The following is a 16,532-nucleotide window of genomic DNA, read 5'->3' as shown; positions in this document are numbered from 1 at the left end:
TCAAGTCCTAAATTTGACGTGGGTGTTTACGTTATTTCTGAATTTAATTTAGGCTTTTGAGGTGCTCATATGAATAGGGTGCGCACACATGCAATCATAGGGTGAGTGTATGCTTGTGTATGTGATTGACTCTGATTGTACGTCGTGTTTGTCAAGTGCATCGTTTACTTCAATTTTCTACACAATAGACGAGCACAAACGTGCTGACAGACCAACCCTGCATCAGGTCAGTCGTCTACTAATGCCAAGGCCGCACTAATAATGGTACCTTCTTGCAACCAGCGGCAGCGCGAGACAGTTGACAAACTATACAGCTCCCGATCAAGTCAACTGCACTCTCCGTCGTCGCCAAATTAGAAGATAGTTTTGCAGGCTAAGTGGCCATGTGATGTGTCTATTATACCACTGGCATTCCCGGCCCATTCAAGGCTAAGCACATCCTGTATATATATAGATAGTACTATACTTCGTACGTGGAGCATCTTGTCGTTGGTGGCATGTGCGCGCGTAGCAGAATGGACCGGCGACCAATGGCTGCCCGTTCGCCGTTGACGCTCCTGCTCAGCCTCGCCGTCGCCGCTGCCGGCGTACTTCAAGTTCGCGGCCAGCGCGCGCCTAGCATCGAAGGTGAGCTCCCAACTTATTACCATCATGGGTGGTTTGTTAATTTGTTTCCGCTAGGTAGGAATGTAGCTCCGTAGTGCGTTTATTGCTCCTTTTGTCAAACCTTACATCCGTGCTCCCATTGAGCAAATGATGCAGGTTTCATCACCATCGACTGTGGCCTGCCGGAGCATAGCAGCTACGTGAATAACCGCACCAAGATACCCATCACCTCCGACGCCGGCTTCACGGACGACGGCTACAACCGCAACATCTCCGCCGAGTATGTGAGGCCGCAGCCCCAGCTCTCCAAGAACTACCTCAACGTCCGCAGCTTCCCCGATTCGGTGCGCAGCTGTTACACGCTGCCGTCCCTCGTGCCGGGGTCCAAGTACCTGCTCCGGGCCTTGTTCATGTACGGCAACTACGACGGGCTCGACAAGCTCCCCGTCTTCGATCTATACCTCGGCGTCAACTTTTGGTGGAGGGTGAACATCTCGAGAGCCGAGGGATCGATATTGGCCGAGGTCATCGCCGTGATCCCGGACGACTCGGTGCAGGTTTGCCTGGTGAACATCGGGTTGGGGACGCCGTTTATCTCGGAGCTAGATCTGAGGCCTCTGGAGAACACACTGTACCGGCAGGCGAACGCGACGCAAGGGCTTGTCCTGATCGACAGGCGCAACATGGGCGACACGGGCAACTACCCAATCAGGTGACTCAACACTAGAACAATGCTGCTAATTATGTTATTACACCTCATTTCCGGCTTATAGGTCATGCGCGTGCCTCCTGGTTATTAATTTAACTAACAAAATACAAATCATATGCGGCAAAAACTATACTCTTGAATTCATATTCGATTGAAATTTTCAATAGTTTATTTTTTGTGACATATAAAACTCAAGTTTAATTGGTAAGCTCGACAACGAGGAAAACGTGCGGGACCTATAAACCGAAAATGAGAGAATAAATATACATCTTGATAGGGTAGGTGTTGAGCAAATTATTCCTAACATGTACTGTGGTCAGGTACCCGGAGGATCCATATGACCGGGCTTGGTTGCCATGGAGCAACCCGAAGTTTTGGCTGGATATCTCAACGAAGGAGAAGGTCCAAGAGAATATTGGCAGCCTCCGCCTCCACGCACCGTCTGCCGTGTTGCAGACTGCCGTCACGGCGCTCAACGACTCCGAGTCCAAGACCGTCGAGTTATCGTGGAAGACGGAGCTGGACCATGTCGATCGAATGCCTGGGTACACACTTGTACCACTTTTCTTTTTTAACTCTACACCTATAGATAACAAGTTTTCATGTACTACAGTTACACTATAATCCCTCCATTCCAAAATATAAAGTGTATTAGTTTTTCCAAAAAGTCAAACATGTGTTTGACCAAGTTTTTAGATAAAAACATCAACATCTACAGTACCAAACTTGTGTCATGAGATACATCATGAAAAATATTTTCATATTTTATTTATTTTGTATTGTAGATGCTGATATTTTATTCTACAGACTTGGTCAGACATTCATACATTTCACTTGCATGGAAACCAATACATCTTATATTCTGAAATTGAGGGAGTATAAACTAATGAGAGCAATGCCTGCTATAGATGTGTTGCCATCTTGTATTTCGCCGAGCTGCAGATCCTGGCCGGCAATGCGGTGCGCGAGTTCAACACCATTGTCGACGGCGGACCCAACCATCCATACAGGCCCGAGTACCTCGTTGGTGACGCCTTATACAATGGTAACCCCCACGAGTGCTTAAGCCGGTACAACATCACCATGGTCGCCACGGCCAACTCGACACTGCCGCCGACCATCAATGCCTTCGAGTATTTCTCCGTCATCTCCACAGCCAATGTTGGGACCGACCTTCGGGATGGTAAATATCTACGGGTCATTATCAAGTTTCACATATGAGATCAATCATCTATATGCTGGTTGATTATTACATTCTTGCGACGATGACAGACCCTCATGATCTCTGATTACTGCACTTCTTTGTCTTGTGTGTTACTATCGGCAAAACAAAAAGTTTCTGCCATCAACGCAATCAAGGTTAAGTATCAGATGAAAAGGAATTGGATGGGTGACCCGTGTGCTCCGAAGAGTTTTGTGTGGGATGGGTTGACCTGTAGCTATGTTTTATCTGGGCGGCCAAGAATCACAAGCATGTGAGTTCAAATTTAACTTGCAACCATGCACAAGCAATCTCTCTAAAATGAGGAAATGTGCTCGTGGTCTGAACCATTGTGTGTTCTTACAGAAATATGTCATCGGGCGGTTTGAAAGGCGATATATCATCTTATTTCGGTGATCTCAAAGGCATCCAATCTTTGTAAGTAGAAATTTATATCCATTTTCACAGTAATTTTTTTAGGAAGAGGTTCACATATTTGTATGTTTTGGCACCTTATTTTAGGGATCTTTCATACAACAAATTGACAGGATCAATTCCCAATGTTCTTGCACAACTACCCTCTCTCGTGTTGTTGTAAGCAAATTTAATTATATGTCGTCTTTGATAACTAACACTCTTGGCTTTGTTGTAAGCAAATTGACAGTATCTGTTTTGATGCCAACACTATTTGGTCCATCCAGAGATTTGACAGGTAACCAACTTAATGGATCCATCCCCTCCGGGCTTCTAAAGAAAAGTCAAGATGGCACCCTAACTCTAAGGTTAATCCATCATATCTTACATATATTTGCACGCCATTTAGTTCTCTGATTGTTACTTTGATATTTGCCTGGTCAAAAATTCTAATGGTCTCTTGGTTTTGATAGATACAACAAAAACCCAAACCTTTGCATCAACAAAAACTCTTGCCAGCCAACAAAAAGGGAAAACAATTCTAAGATTGTCGTCTATATTATTGTTTCGATAGTTGTGGTTGCTGTTATTGGAGCACCTGTAGTACTTCTGATTCTCATAGTGAGAAAAAAGAAAGGTGAAACACATCAATAACAATACATCAATAGTTCTGCATTACTGCACCAAAGCAAGCAACAATGGGTAATACTAGTTTGGTTGTTGAATTTTGAAGGATCTACAAAGAGCAGCAAACGACAAGATCGTCAACACCTGGACAACCATCGATTCACGTACAATGAACTAGAGACCATAACGGACAACTTCAAGATAGTGCTCGGCCAAGGAGGGTTTGGAACTGTCTATGATGGCTTCTTGCAGGATGGTACCCAAGTTGCAGTCAAGTTGCGGTCTCAATCCTCCAGTCAAGATGTAAGAGAGTTCTTGACAGAGGTAAAGTATTATCAACCATAACCAGAGCATGGTGTATCGACATATTAGTCAAGTAAATTTAGTAATCCAGTTTTAACTTTGACATTTTTCTTTGTATTCTTGCTTAGGCTCAGACAATAACGCAGATCCATCACAAGAATCTTGTATCATTAGTTGGTTACTGCAAGGATGGGATATATTTGGCTCTTGTCTACGAGCATATGTCTGAAGGAAATCTAGAAGATAAACTCAGAGGTGTTCTAGTTCGTCTGTAAGAAGAGCATATGGTATCTCTGTCTCAAGTTTCATACTACTAACGTCAGACAAACTTTTACAGGGAGAAACCATAGTGATGTATCCTTAACCTGGAGACAGAGGCTTTGCATCGCACAACAATCCGCACAAGGTATACTTTAATTTGGAGTATGGTCTTCCTTTTGTTGTTGTCGATCTCTATGCTTTGCTAGAATTTAACATATGCTGATGTGTGACTGATATATCATCTCTGCCAAATATGATGTGCACAAAGGGCTTGAGTATTTGCACAAGTCATGTAGCCCACCCTTCGTGCATCGTGACGTGAAGACATCAAACATCCTACTGAATAAAAATCTCGAGGCCAAAGTTGCTGATTTTGGCTTGATGAAGGCTTTCAATAACGACGATGATACACATATATCTACGGCGCGGGTGATTGGCACACGAGGCTACCTTGCTCCTGAGTAAACACTGATACCTAACTTATTTTGGTTGCCTGCTTGCCAACCATTTCTATTAGTAATATTTTTGTTGTGACGGTTTCGACCAATTGTGATGCAAATGTATCCCATGCTTATTGTATGTACATACATAGGTATGCACTGGCCCTGCAACTAAATGAAAAGAGCGACGTATATAGCTTCGGTGTCGTGTTACTGGAGGTAATCACAGGACAACCCACCATCCTTGAATCTACAGAGGTCATCCATATCGTCCAATGGGCACGACTTCACCTTTCGGGAGGCAACATCGAGGAAGTGGTGGATGCCCGAATGCAAGGTGACTTCAATGTGAACGGCATGTGGAAGGCTATGGACCTAGCGCTAAAGTGCACTGAGCATGACCCCGCACAACGGCCCACAATGACTGATGTGGCTGTCCAGCTACAATACTGCCTCGAATTGGAGAGCAAAGATCAAACGAGAGGGAATGCTAACAATAACTTCCACATGATGGAAGATAGCAGTCGTGACCGTGATCTACCGATGATGTAAGGCTAGGCACCATTTCATTTGACATGGTCAATGTTATTTGTTGGTAGGGCAGCAACCATGATCACCAGTCATGCACTCTTGGTGCATGATAAAAATTCCATGTATTATTCACTAGGGATTTTCCTACATTAATCCCATACGTGTTCTTTGGTGACACTAATATATTTTCTATTTCATTTTGACCCATCTCCATCGAACCTAGTCTTGAACTGAGAGAAGTGTTATTTCATGGTGAGAGAAAGTATGTTTCTTGGTCATAAAATAGAGGTTGATAGAGCTAAGATTGAAGCTATAGAAAAGTTCTCCATGATCACTATGTACAAACCACATGAAAATTTTATTTTTGAATGGTACTTCTGTTTTCCAAATGTGTTTTGAACCGATGTCAGTATTATTTGTCGAGACGAGGCCAACCATGATCACTAATCATGCACTCTTGGTGCGTGATAAGCTTTCCATGTATTACTATCTCAAACTAAGGATTTTCTAAATTGATCCCGTAGTTCTTTGTTTGACACTAAAGGTTTGCTGATTTCACATTCGACATTTTCCACTGAACATGTTTATGTATTGGAGCTGTCATTAGCTCAAACAGTATTTCGTGAGTGCTCAAACATGTTTAACTGACTTGTGACCTAAATACCCTAGCGAATATGGCGTGGTTAGTGATCGAGAGTAATATTTTCACTGCTGGTTTCTTAGTGTGGAAGAACATGTTGGTGTTCTCGCAATAGGATTGGGACCTCGGTGAAAATCTCTTTAGCGATAAGAAAATTTCGAGTTGTGTTACCTGAAAAGTGCAGCAACATTTATTTGTATATATTCGCACTCTAATGTCAAGAAATATCCTTTAAAATCCTGAAAATAGAATATTCCATATATAGAGAGGATATATAGACAAGTTGAATGACAAAGTCTGCATCATGCGGCATCACCCTCACAACAATGGGATCCACGCCTCCACCTTAAATCATGTGTTGTTCCTCTAGCTTGAGACACTCTTGTAGTTGCGCTACCACCTCGGTCATCGTGGGTCGCTGAGTAGGAGCTTGTGCAGTGCATTTGAGCGCGACGTCCGCGACTTTCCACACACTATTGATATCATAGTCACCTCGTATGCGAATGTCTGCCACGTCTTCAATGTTGCCCCGTGCAAGGTGTTGTCGAACCCATTGGATGATATTAGTTGGTTCTGGGCATTGTAGGATGGGTGATCTCCCCGTTATAACTTCCAACAACATGACACCAAAGCTGTATACGTCACTTTTCTCGGTGAGCTGCAGGGCTGCCGCGTACCTTCACACAAGCCGATACATGGTATATTAGATATGCTTTCACTATGGTTGATCACATGAGATTGGTTAATTAATACACTAAAAAATGTAAGCAAAAGCAACTAGAAGATGGTATGATGTCTTTTACTCAGGGGCAAGGTAGCCATGTGTGCCAACCAATCTGGCTGTAGATACATGTGTGTCACCATCCTGATTGAAAGCCTTGAGCAAGCCAAAGTCAGCGACCTTGGCCTCGAGATTCACATTCAATAGGATGTTTGATGTCTTCACATCCCGATGCACAAAGGCTGGGCTGCATGCAACGTGTAGATATTCTAGCCCTGTAGGCACATCGCACCAATATGATGTCAACAACAATCACACTACCAAGTCGCGATCATGTAAAATTTGGCTTCTAACAAAACAAATAGATGGAAATTAGCAACAACAAAAAAATTAAAGACCAAGCTTCACATCGGAAGAATACCTTGCGCAGACTCCATTGCAATACGAAGCCTCTGCCTCCAAGTTAAAGATCTACTATCACTATCTTTCCCTACAAAAGATAGAAGAGCACTTATTAGTATGATGATGGGATTACTTGGCTGAGAGACTGGATATTGGAATCAATTATTCCTCATGGACTTTAGTTTAGGTTCATATTCATACTGTAAAGCTTTCCGCTAGAGTTTTATTTAAGATAAAAACCCCACTAAATGCGCATAATCAGACAGTACACACCTCTGAGTTTGTCCTCGAGGTTTCCTTCAGACATATGCTCGTAGACAAGCGCCATGTGCTCCCCATCCTTGCAGTAACCAACCATGGACACAAGATTTTTATGGTGAATCTTTGTCAAGGTATGAGCCTGAGCCAGAATAGAAGAAAAGCTTACGCACAAGTCCCTACAAAACTTCCCTCGAACCCGTGACTAATGGCACTTACCTCTATGAGGAACTCTCTGACGCCTTGACTGGAGGACTCAGACCGCAGCTTGACCGCCACCTGCGTGCCATCCGCCAGGAAGCCGTCGTATACGGAGCCAAAACCTCCCCGGCCGAGCACCGTCTTGAAGTTGTTCGTCATGATCTGTAGGTCCTTGTACGTGAACCGACGGTTGTCCAGCTGCAGCAGGCTGTGCGTGTCGCCGTTCCGCGACTGCGAATGCACGCCACCGGCCTCGTTCTGTGGCTTCACACTGCCCTTTCTTGATCCTTCATTAGGTGATCATTGAGACAGTGACAAGAAACTGTAAATATTATCCAGTCCAGTGCTGCTTGCAGTTGCAGTTGATGTTTGTTTTTGACCCCTTGTCTCACCTTGCTTTTTTCTCATTATGAGAAGTAGCACTGCCAATCCTCCTATCACCACAACTGCAAGTATTGGAACGGCAATGTACACGGCAAGCATGGATTTGCTCTTCTTTTTGGTGGGCTCACAAGAGGTACCGTTGCTGCAAAGGTTTGGATTTTTGCCGTTTCTAGCAAAAGGAAGAAACGTTAAGTGATTTTGGCCAGGCAAGTGTGAAAGCAGTTGTTTTTTATTGCTTCGTTTTTTTCCCTTTTTCCATGCTAAGGCATAGCTTTGGTCTTGTATGACTTTACTATTTGCCGGAGTATTTAACGTGTACGTGTTTGTTGGTTGTATGCATCCTAACTATACACATTATATTTGTATTCACTTGATGCTTAATTTTGAGTTAAGAAACCCATCCTTTTCCTTGAAAAAGTATGAAAGCAGTAACACGGGAACTAATGGAGATATGGGTTAGTTAACCTTAGAGTTAGGGAGCCATCTTGCATTCTCTTCATAAGCCCGGAGGGGATGGATCCATTAAGCTGGTTGCCAGTCAAGTCCCTAAGGGACCAAATAGCATTTCATTAGTAATAAGTTCATGTTGAAGAAGAATATTCAGATCAAAGATGAAATCATGCAACAAAACTATTGGATATCAAAGTCAACATAATCGTGGAGTTCAAGATTCCTTACAGCACCACGAGGAAGGGTAGTTCTGAAAGAGCATTAGGAATTGGTCCTGTAAAGTTGTTGTATGACAAGTCCCTGAATATACAAACATGCATACGGCGCATTAGCTTAACTCACTAAGTTTATTGTCAAAATGGGCGTAAAACTTCCTACTACTTACAAATACTTGATTGCTTTGAGGTTGGTGAAATGGGATGGTATGCCGCCGTTCAAACCGCCAAATGACATATTTCTGCAGAAACACACACACAAATGTTCAGACAGATTTTTCTCAGGCGTGCTAGAAAATTGAGGTCAAACTTACAATCTTGTGATTCTTGGAGGCATAGAAATGGCATAGCTGCAGTTCAGCCCTTCCCACACCAGAGTCTTGGGAGCGCAGGGGTCACCCGCCCAGTTCTTCTTCACATCATACTTTGCCTTGATCGCAGCCATGGCCGCAACTGTCAAAAATTCAGTAGCACAAGACAGAGATCAGTCATATAGTATCATAATGTGCCAACCCATCGATACTATTACTGAAAATTCCATTTACCGTCCTTGGCGTCTGTTGCGACGTTGGCCGTGGAGACGACGGAGAAGAACTCGGCGGCGTTGATGGTGGGCAGCAGCGTGGAGTTGGCCGTGGCGTTGAGGGTGATGTTGTAGTGGCCGCCGAACCCCCGGTGGGCCTCGCTGTTGAAGAAGGCGTCGCAGACGAGGTGCTGCGGCGTGAAGGGGGCCTTGCTCCACAGCTTGCCGTTGATGGCCATCTCGAACTGGCGCGCGGCGGCCACGGCCTCCAGCTCCGCGAAGTAGACGATGCCGATGACCCCGGGGTCCGGGTACGCATGGTTGGGCGCCGCGTCCCACGACAGCTCGATGGTCCTGGACGACGCCGACCGGGAGCCGTTGCGCGGCGTGATGGCGGTCTGCATCACGGCGGACGGCGCGTTGAAGCGGGGGTCGGACAGCTCCTTCACCTTCTCCGGCGTCGAGATCTCCGTCCATTCATTTGAGTCGATCTCGCTCCACGCGATCCACACGCGGTCGTACGGGTCCTCCGGGTACCTGACCAGCGCGGCGCCGCTGAGGCCGAAGTTGGTCCGGTCGACGAGGACCAGCGCCTGCGTCGCGTTCGCCTGCGGGTACAGCGTGTCCCTGACGGGCCTCAGGTCGAGCGCGGAGATGAAGGGCGTCCCGGAGCCGGTGTCCACGAGGCACACCTGCACGGACTCGTCGGGGACGACGGCGATGATCTCGGCTAGCTGCGGCTTGTCGGCCGTGGTGATGTTCATGGTCCGCCAGAAGTTGACGCCGAGATGGAGGTCGAAGACGGGGAGCCGGCTCAGCCCGTCATAGTTGCCGTACATGAAGGTCGCACGGAGCAGGTACTTGGACCCCCGGGCGACGGTGGACGGGAGCGTGTAGCAGCTCCGGGCCACGCCGGGGAAGCTGCGGACGTTGAGATAGCGTTTCGACGAGGCTGGCTTGATGTACTCTGGGGAGATGTTGTGGTTGGCGCCGGCGTCGGTGTAGGCGCCGTCCGGGACGTACGGCAGCTTGGTGGCGGCGTCCACGTAGCCGCCGGCCTGCTCCGGCAGGCCGCAGTCGATGCTGACGAAACCTGCGCGTACTCGTGCATAGGTCAATTATAATGCACTGAGACATGACGAAACAGTGTAATTCAGAGGCGTAAGCTCACCGGTGCTGTCGGGCGCGCGCTGGCCGTGAACATGGAGCACGCCGGCGAGGCCGAGGAGCAGGAGCAGCCACGACCGGGCCGCCATTGCTCCCCGCGTTGATCGCTCCATTGTGATGTGATAGGTAAGCTAGCACATGCCGCCGCTAAGCAACTGGGATGAAAATACTCGTACGTTGCACCAAATTAAGTACTCGCATCGCATGGCATGTATAGCATAGGGGTATCCCACTGAGGCGAAACGGAGACGAATCTTAATTCTTTGACTCGGTAAACTACAGTACGTACGTATGATTAGCCAGTGTTACATGTTGCACATGCACCTGCTCCCGATCGACGGCGCCGCGGTGTCAACGGCCGGTGCAAATGCATGCATGCTTGCTTGCTTGTATTGTATGGACTGAGCCTGGGCCTGTACCATGCATGCACTAGATTGACCCAGAGTTCGTCAATGGCCCCGCTGGCTTCCATACATGAACTTACCACGACATTGCACTAACCAGCAAAGAGAAAATTACAAGTGGCCATTGCCAGCATTCCAAGGATCACAAGCTAGCGCTGCGAACTCTCCTTGTTCTCTCATTATTTGATGCGCATGAAACGGGCCAAGATAAAACTGCATGCTTTGCCATGTATAAGATGTACACCTTGTATGAGAAAAGGAAAACAGGTTTATCGTCGACGCCCCAAAGCCGCGTATATTCACATGGTTTTAATATTTTAGACAACAAAGGGAGAGTCCAGTTTGTATCTTTGATGCACATCTCCTTATCACAGCGGGGTGGGACTAAAGCATTCACATAGACCAGCTCAGCAAACGCGACAAGGCCAGGTTCGACAATTGTGGTAGAGAGTAGAGACCGTGGCAACTCTAATCGTAACCACCTGGGCGATGGGGGCAACCTCCTTTTTAAACCATGTCCTGGACGCCCCAACTGCAGAGCTCTTCGCAATGAAGAAGGGGATGGAAATGGTAGACCAATTAGGCTGCTCTACAATCAGTTTTGAATCAGACTGTCTAGAAATTATACAAACCCCTAGTCCCCCTTCCCTATTTCCTTCCGCCGTCGCCGATATGCTGTACCGGCCCTTGGCCGGGCGGCCCCGGTGGCGGCGGACCGCTGGCCTTTCCCCTCCTGGTTCTTGGTTGCGGGGGCAGCCCTAGCCCAGGTGGTGCTCCTCGGCGGCGACGGTCCGGCGCGGCGGCGGGTCTTCCTGGTGCTGCGCTGGTGGCCAAGGTGGTGGTGGCGCTGCCGTTGGTGGTTGGGCGGTGGTGGTGGAGCTCTGGCCCCGCAGGCCCAGATCTAGGCCCTTTGGGCCTGATCTGGGTCAAGTCTGGTCTGCCTCGTTGCCTCCGGTCGGCCTGGTGAGCGGCTCGCGGCAGAGATGACAATGGCGATACCAAACTGCTGCAGCATGACGATGAAGCTTCACGGGCCTGTTTGTGTCCGGTCGAGCTTATGGGCCGTTCAAGAGGGTACCGGGGAGGCGGCGGCCTACGTGCAGCAGCATGGCGGCGGGGACTTTACGAGCCCCTGGGGCTCGGCCATGCCTGTTTGGCCTGGTGTATGTGTCCCTGCTGCTGCCGTGTCCGGTCGGCACCCGCAGTTGGCGGTGGAGGACGTCCTCCAGGTGGCGACATTGTTGCCGCCCTCCGGTCCAATGGCTTGGTTTGCTCTTGTCGTCGCGTCCGGACGGCTACCGTCTATGACGGCGGAGGTTGTTCCCTCCCACGTGCAATAGTGCAGAAGCAGCCTTTAGTGCCGGTTCGTAACGGCCTTTAGTGCCGGTTTGCCAACCGGCACTAAAGAGTGGGGACTAAAGGTTCCCTTCCCCTTTTGTACCGGTTCGTCACGAGCAGGCGCTAAAGTGACACCACGTGGCACGAGCCAGGCCTATGTGCGCGTAGGATATTAGTACCGGTTGGTAACACCAACCGGTACTAAATATTTGGGGGGGGGTTGGCTTTATTTTCCATTCATTTTTTTGTTTGCTGGTATTTCACGATACTACAAATTGTACACGTTATGCATATATATAAATAGATTTTCTCGTGTATATATATATCTTTATTACCTACTAATAAACCAGACATTGCTTCTGGTCGTTCGTCGTGGTTGTTTTGCAAAAAAGTCCCTGCAGTTTTTGGAAATTAAACCCGCAGTCCCTTCTTAAGTGAATCTGGAAAACGCTTCGTGTTTTTGTGAAAAAACCCTATTTTTTGTTTGAAATTCAGTCCGCACTCCTTTGTTCCACCCCTCGACCCCGGCTGCATCTGGCGACGCCGCCACCTCGCCGCCAGCCCGCGTCATCCGCCGCCCCTTGCCGGCACGCGCTCTCCCCGTCCGCCTCCGGCCTCCATCATCTCCGCACCGGCGACCTCCCCTTGCCTCCTCCTCCTTCCCTTCTCTTCCACCTAGATTGAGAAGGGAAGCCATGGCGCTCCCGCAGCGGCTAGATCCAGACCAAACCCGTGGGGTTCCAGCTCGACCTCCTCGCAGCGACCATGGAGGCGGAATCCGCGGATCCCACGACCACGGTGGTGCGAGCCCCCCCTCCCGCGCACTCCTTCCCTTCCACTCTGTTCCATTGATGCAAAATTTTCTCTTTTTTTCATGATTGACCACTCGCAATGGAGTTGGAAGCAGGAGGGATGTGGGTCAGGCATCTACATGTGCTGCTGAATTCGATTGATGGTTCTTGATTGTTGAGTAATTCCTGTTAGTTGTTATATGTGCTGCTGAATTCTCCATTAGGGACTTGATTCATATTGGTTGCTGACTTCATTGTTGATTGTTGATTGTCGAGAGAAAATCCAGGAGAGCGGTTGATGCTAGCGCTGGCGATGCGTCATCTCCCGCCCACGCAGCCTCCCCACTATGCCTCCACACCCAGATTCGAGTCCTCTCGGTCTCCCTCCCCCATCTGTGGTCGGCAACGACAGTCACAATGATAGCGAAGTGGTACGACCAGGGGATGGCGCACATACGTTGTTGCCGTCGGCTGGCCTATGCTCGCGTTCAGGAATGATGCGTGTTTGCTTTACTGTAGGTGCTTTGGCGCTCTGTATTTGCTTGTTGTAGATGCTCTGCTTCCTCTGTTTTCTGCTTTGTCGTGTATCAATTGGGTGGTTTGTAGCTGCTGATGTAATCCAAGATGAAGCAGGCATACATGTGGACGCTGCTTCTCGCTTGTCTAGCTGCAACTGATCGCTGGACAATCACTTAGGGCAGTATCATTGCCATATAATTATTGCAGAGTTGTGTAAGTTTGATTCATGAATGATAGGACCAAGGAAGGATAAATGAAATGCTTTGCAGTTCAAAAGAGAGTTAACAATGATTTAACGACGTTGGATGGCTGAATGTGCTCCTAAAGAAGGTCTGTATGAACATATCAAGCAAGTCCTGCTAGCAATGCTTCATTCATACAGCTGTTTCTTGTGTTGTTACTTCTATAGTGAGTGACAAGTTTGCAATCTCATATATGCAGAGGTCGGCTGCTAACAGGTTCCAGGTGGCCGGGATTGAGGAAATTATATCAGGAAACGAGTGAGCCTTCTGTTTTGTGGTTCAGCAGCATTCTCTATTACAGTGTACATTATATTTGTTTCCTTCTCTTTTTATAATTGTAACAGAACCTTTTCTCTCTTAACAAATTGAAATCAAGACTGTTTTTCTTTAATGAATTTATATTTTTAATGCTTTAAAGCACTATAAAAGCTCATGATGAGTGTGTGAATTCCCATCATTTTGTTGTTATGGAGCTCTCAAAATTGACATTTTTCTTACATTTCCTTGTTCTTAATTTTCAAATCTGAACTGTGATCGTTGCTTACCAATTCTCACATCCATTTTTATCAGTTTTACAAGGATGCATCCCTTTTTACATGGGGAAGCAGATAACAGTAACGAACCAAGCAAGATGACTATGGTGCGTGACCTCAAGCTGTGATAAGACAGAAACTGGAACTTCTGTGCCCGTTGAAGATGAGACGGACGAAGTTACTGATGAAGCAATTGGTGCAAAGCTCAATATTTTATATACACAGAAAAGGGCAGTTTCTTCAGAACTTGCCACTGCTCATGCATGTGAAAAGAACATAGCTGATAAAAACAAGTCTCTTAAGCACAAGGTAAGGAAGTCATTCTTGGAGAAGCAGAGATTGTTGTAACAACACTCAGTGGGTGTGGAGGTGATATTTACGGAGTTTGCTCGGAAATTGCTTCAACTAAGGAATATGGGAATTTCTCTGAGCAAACTTTGTTTGATGTTTTTGTTATCGATTTAAGCTGCACAGGTGGGGTCTCAGACTCTCAATACAAACTGTCCTCTTTCAAATCAAGCTAGCTTTATATTTAATATTTATTATATGCTAAACACTAAGCTTCTTTTGGTTTACTCATATTTAGGCTCTTGAGCATGCAACTTTGATTCCACTTCAGCTACTCAAGTCAAAAGGAACTAAGTGCATAATGGTAACATGCTCTCTTTTAAAACATTTCTGATTAAAGAATAGTTTTTAGCTACACCTTGAAGCAACATTACAGTGCTATCTCTTACTTAGTAATGTCTCTTTTGAAGGTTGGTGATCCGAAGCAGCTACCTGCTATCTCTTACTTAGTAATGTTACTTATTAAAGCGCATGTCAAACCATGTTGTCATTCTTGGATTTTAGTTTTCGGTGTGCCATATCTTTTTTACATTTATGTCCTAAAAATGCTCTGATTCCAATGATGATCAACCTTATGCAATTTTATGTGAAAACAATAGCAACCTCATTAACATGATTACAAGTAACAAGCTGCGCATACATAGTCCCCGTGTGTTGTTTGAGTATGCCATTCTTAATGGATTACTAAATTTGTATGTGAGAACTGAGAAGAGCTATCAACTGCAGGCCGTATGCTAATTTCTCAATTATTTTGTATTGTCTGCACGATCGAATGCATCCTTACATTAGCAGATTCCCGTCGTTGCATTTCTATGAAAACAAACTGCTGGATGGTGCTCAGAAGGCTGAGAAATCAGATCCTTTCCATGATCACCGTTGTCTTGGTCCATACATGTTCTTTGATATTGCCGATGGTCGTGAGCATGCTGGAACAAGTGCTGCTGCACAATCACTCTCTAATCAATTTGAAGCTGGTGCAGCACTTGAAATACTGTCATTTTTAAAGAACAAGTAAGAGTATTGTCTTTGCTTTCACAGTTTCACTTCCTACTGGAGGGGGTCTTATTTTGCAGGTAACTGAGGTTCTATACTTGCTTTGTGAACAGATATCCAACAGATTTCTCCTGTAGAAAGATAGGGACCATAACTTATGGCTATGTTGGGGAAGAGTTCTTGCGGGTAGCATCTTTCCATTGTCTGTAAATTGATGTATAAAGCGGGCATTCCATTCTTTAAAAATTGATAGATAAAATGGATGCAGGTGTGAGCTTGAGGAAGAAGGAGACGGCAAGTGAAAGACCGAGAAGACCAGGAATTATTCTTTGCTGGCCGTAAGGTGGAGGCGCTGCTTAGGGAACATGTGCGGACATCCTTGCTCCTTTTATTCTTCCAGTTTTAGGTACTCTCCAGCAGGCTTGTACGGAGTACCTATCTTGCTATGTACTGAATTATTTGCAACTATGTAGCAAACTGTATTAGGAGATCTAGATATATAATGCGTGTGTGTATGAATTAATTATTACCATCACCTAGCTAGCTTGTTACCTGAAAGATCGAGGCGAACTTTTATTGTATGGATGCTGTGTCGCTGGTTTTCTGTGATGTTTCAGGGACACATTGTTTTTCATTTTTGGGACTTCATGTAAGTTTTGGGCCGTGGCTCCCTCAAATCAAGTCGGATCAACACTCACTCCTTGTATGTTAAGATGGTCCTTAATTAATGCTATAATCTTATATATGATGACATTCAGGGATACTTTCCACGCCTTGCTCCTCTTTAGACTTCTAGGTACTTTCCAGTAATCAATTTGCAACCAGAATACAACGTGTCAGCAATTGCTCCCCAGTAAACGAGGTGAGTGTTGAAACTTTTATACTGTAAATACATGTTTTAAACTTTTAAGTTCTAACAATAGTAGTACCATTGATACAGATAAGTTGCTTGAACATTAGTTTTGGTATAGTAGAAAAATGATATATATAGTATATATTTGTTCTTTTTCACTTTTTGTTATTTCTTTATTTACGCGTTAAAAAACATGCCGCCCAGCCCCCCTCTCCCTTCTTCCGGATCAATCCGCTCCTTCCCCAGAAGGCATCGCCTCGGCATTGCTAGGCACGGGACTAAGGCGCCTGCCGTAGTGTCAGGCCAGGGGCAAGCCTCTCTAGCCTCTGTGCATGCGCCCTGGGTTGCCTAGCACCATCAGTGATGGTGGCGAAGAGAAGTGGCAACATGGATGGATCACTAGGGGCATGTGAGAATTATTTCTCCCGTTGCAACGCACGGACATTTTTGCTAGTATA

General features: G+C 46.3%; 2 protein-coding genes and 1 long non-coding RNA gene across 11 annotated transcripts; 2 read left to right on the top strand and 1 right to left on the bottom strand.

Annotated features, from left to right (window-relative positions):
- Positions 1–500: 500 nt before the first annotated feature.
- LOC119349082 (putative leucine-rich repeat receptor-like serine/threonine-protein kinase At2g19230) lies at positions 501–5,390 on the top strand. Its single transcript, XM_037617087.1, has 14 exons — positions 501–627; positions 763–1,318; positions 1,636–1,860; positions 2,224–2,498; positions 2,652–2,790; positions 2,883–2,954; positions 3,039–3,110; positions 3,218–3,298; positions 3,404–3,567; positions 3,664–3,881; positions 3,989–4,115; positions 4,198–4,266; positions 4,390–4,582; positions 4,714–5,390. Exons 1-14 carry the CDS (start codon positions 516–518, stop codon positions 5,111–5,113), a joined length of 2,703 nt encoding a protein of 900 aa, XP_037472984.1. The 5' UTR covers positions 501–515; the 3' UTR covers positions 5,114–5,390.
- A 572-nt stretch (positions 5,391–5,962) lies between these two features.
- On the bottom strand, positions 5,963–10,215 carry LOC119349083 (senescence-induced receptor-like serine/threonine-protein kinase). The gene is made up of 12 exons (XM_037617088.1): positions 10,058–10,215; positions 8,909–9,979; positions 8,678–8,816; positions 8,534–8,605; positions 8,377–8,448; positions 8,164–8,244; positions 7,707–7,867; positions 7,333–7,601; positions 7,129–7,255; positions 6,875–6,943; positions 6,536–6,728; positions 5,963–6,409 (listed from the first exon to the last, which is right to left on the bottom strand). The coding sequence occupies exons 1-12, from the start codon at positions 10,164–10,166 to the stop codon at positions 6,079–6,081; spliced, it is 2,694 nt and encodes an 897-aa protein (XP_037472985.1). The 5' UTR covers positions 10,167–10,215; the 3' UTR covers positions 5,963–6,078.
- A 2,041-nt stretch (positions 10,216–12,256) lies between these two features.
- On the top strand, positions 12,257–15,855 carry LOC119349081. 9 transcript variants are annotated; one of them, XR_005169241.1, is made up of 6 exons: positions 12,259–13,017; positions 13,106–13,435; positions 13,547–13,605; positions 13,918–14,354; positions 14,467–15,239; positions 15,335–15,855. It is a non-coding gene; the product is annotated as an uncharacterized LOC119349081 (long non-coding RNA). The 9 variants fall into 9 exon arrangements; XR_005169234.1 differs by having other exon boundaries at positions 12,259–13,435; positions 15,335–15,407; positions 15,490–15,855; XR_005169238.1 differs by having other exon boundaries at positions 12,260–12,596; positions 12,693–13,435.
- The last annotated feature ends 677 nt before the right edge of the window (positions 15,856–16,532 follow it).

The sequence above is a fragment of the Triticum dicoccoides genome, chromosome 1B, assembly GCF_002162155.2.
Source record: "Triticum dicoccoides isolate Atlit2015 ecotype Zavitan chromosome 1B, WEW_v2.0, whole genome shotgun sequence".
NCBI classification, from domain to species: domain Eukaryota; kingdom Viridiplantae; phylum Streptophyta; class Magnoliopsida; order Poales; family Poaceae; genus Triticum; species Triticum dicoccoides.
This window is presented reverse-complemented; position numbering and strand designations above follow the sequence as displayed.

What these genes read in the sequence shown, in the direction of transcription:
- LOC119349083 (XM_037617088.1), bottom strand. Translation starts at nt 10,166, where the DNA reads ATGGAGCGATCAACGCGGGGAGCAATGGCGGCCCGGTCGTGGCTGCTC. An exon ending in CATAATGAGAAAAAAGCAAG is followed by an intron (nt 7,602 to 7,706) that starts GTGAGACAAGGG and finishes CACCTAATGAAG; the next exon opens with GATCAAGAAAGGGCAGTGTG. An exon ending in CATGGCTACCTTGCCCCTGA is followed by an intron (nt 6,410 to 6,535) that starts GTAAAAGACATC and finishes GCTTGTGTGAAG; the next exon opens with GTACGCGGCAGCCCTGCAGC.
- LOC119349082 (XM_037617087.1), top strand. Translation starts at nt 516, where the DNA reads ATGGACCGGCGACCAATGGCTGCCCGTTCGCCGTTGACGCTCCTGCTC. An exon ending in CGGCCAAGAATCACAAGCAT is followed by an intron (nt 2,791 to 2,882) that starts GTGAGTTCAAAT and finishes GTGTTCTTACAG; the next exon opens with AAATATGTCATCGGGCGGTT. An exon ending in CATAGTGAGAAAAAAGAAAG is followed by an intron (nt 3,568 to 3,663) that starts GTGAAACACATC and finishes TGAATTTTGAAG; the next exon opens with GATCTACAAAGAGCAGCAAA.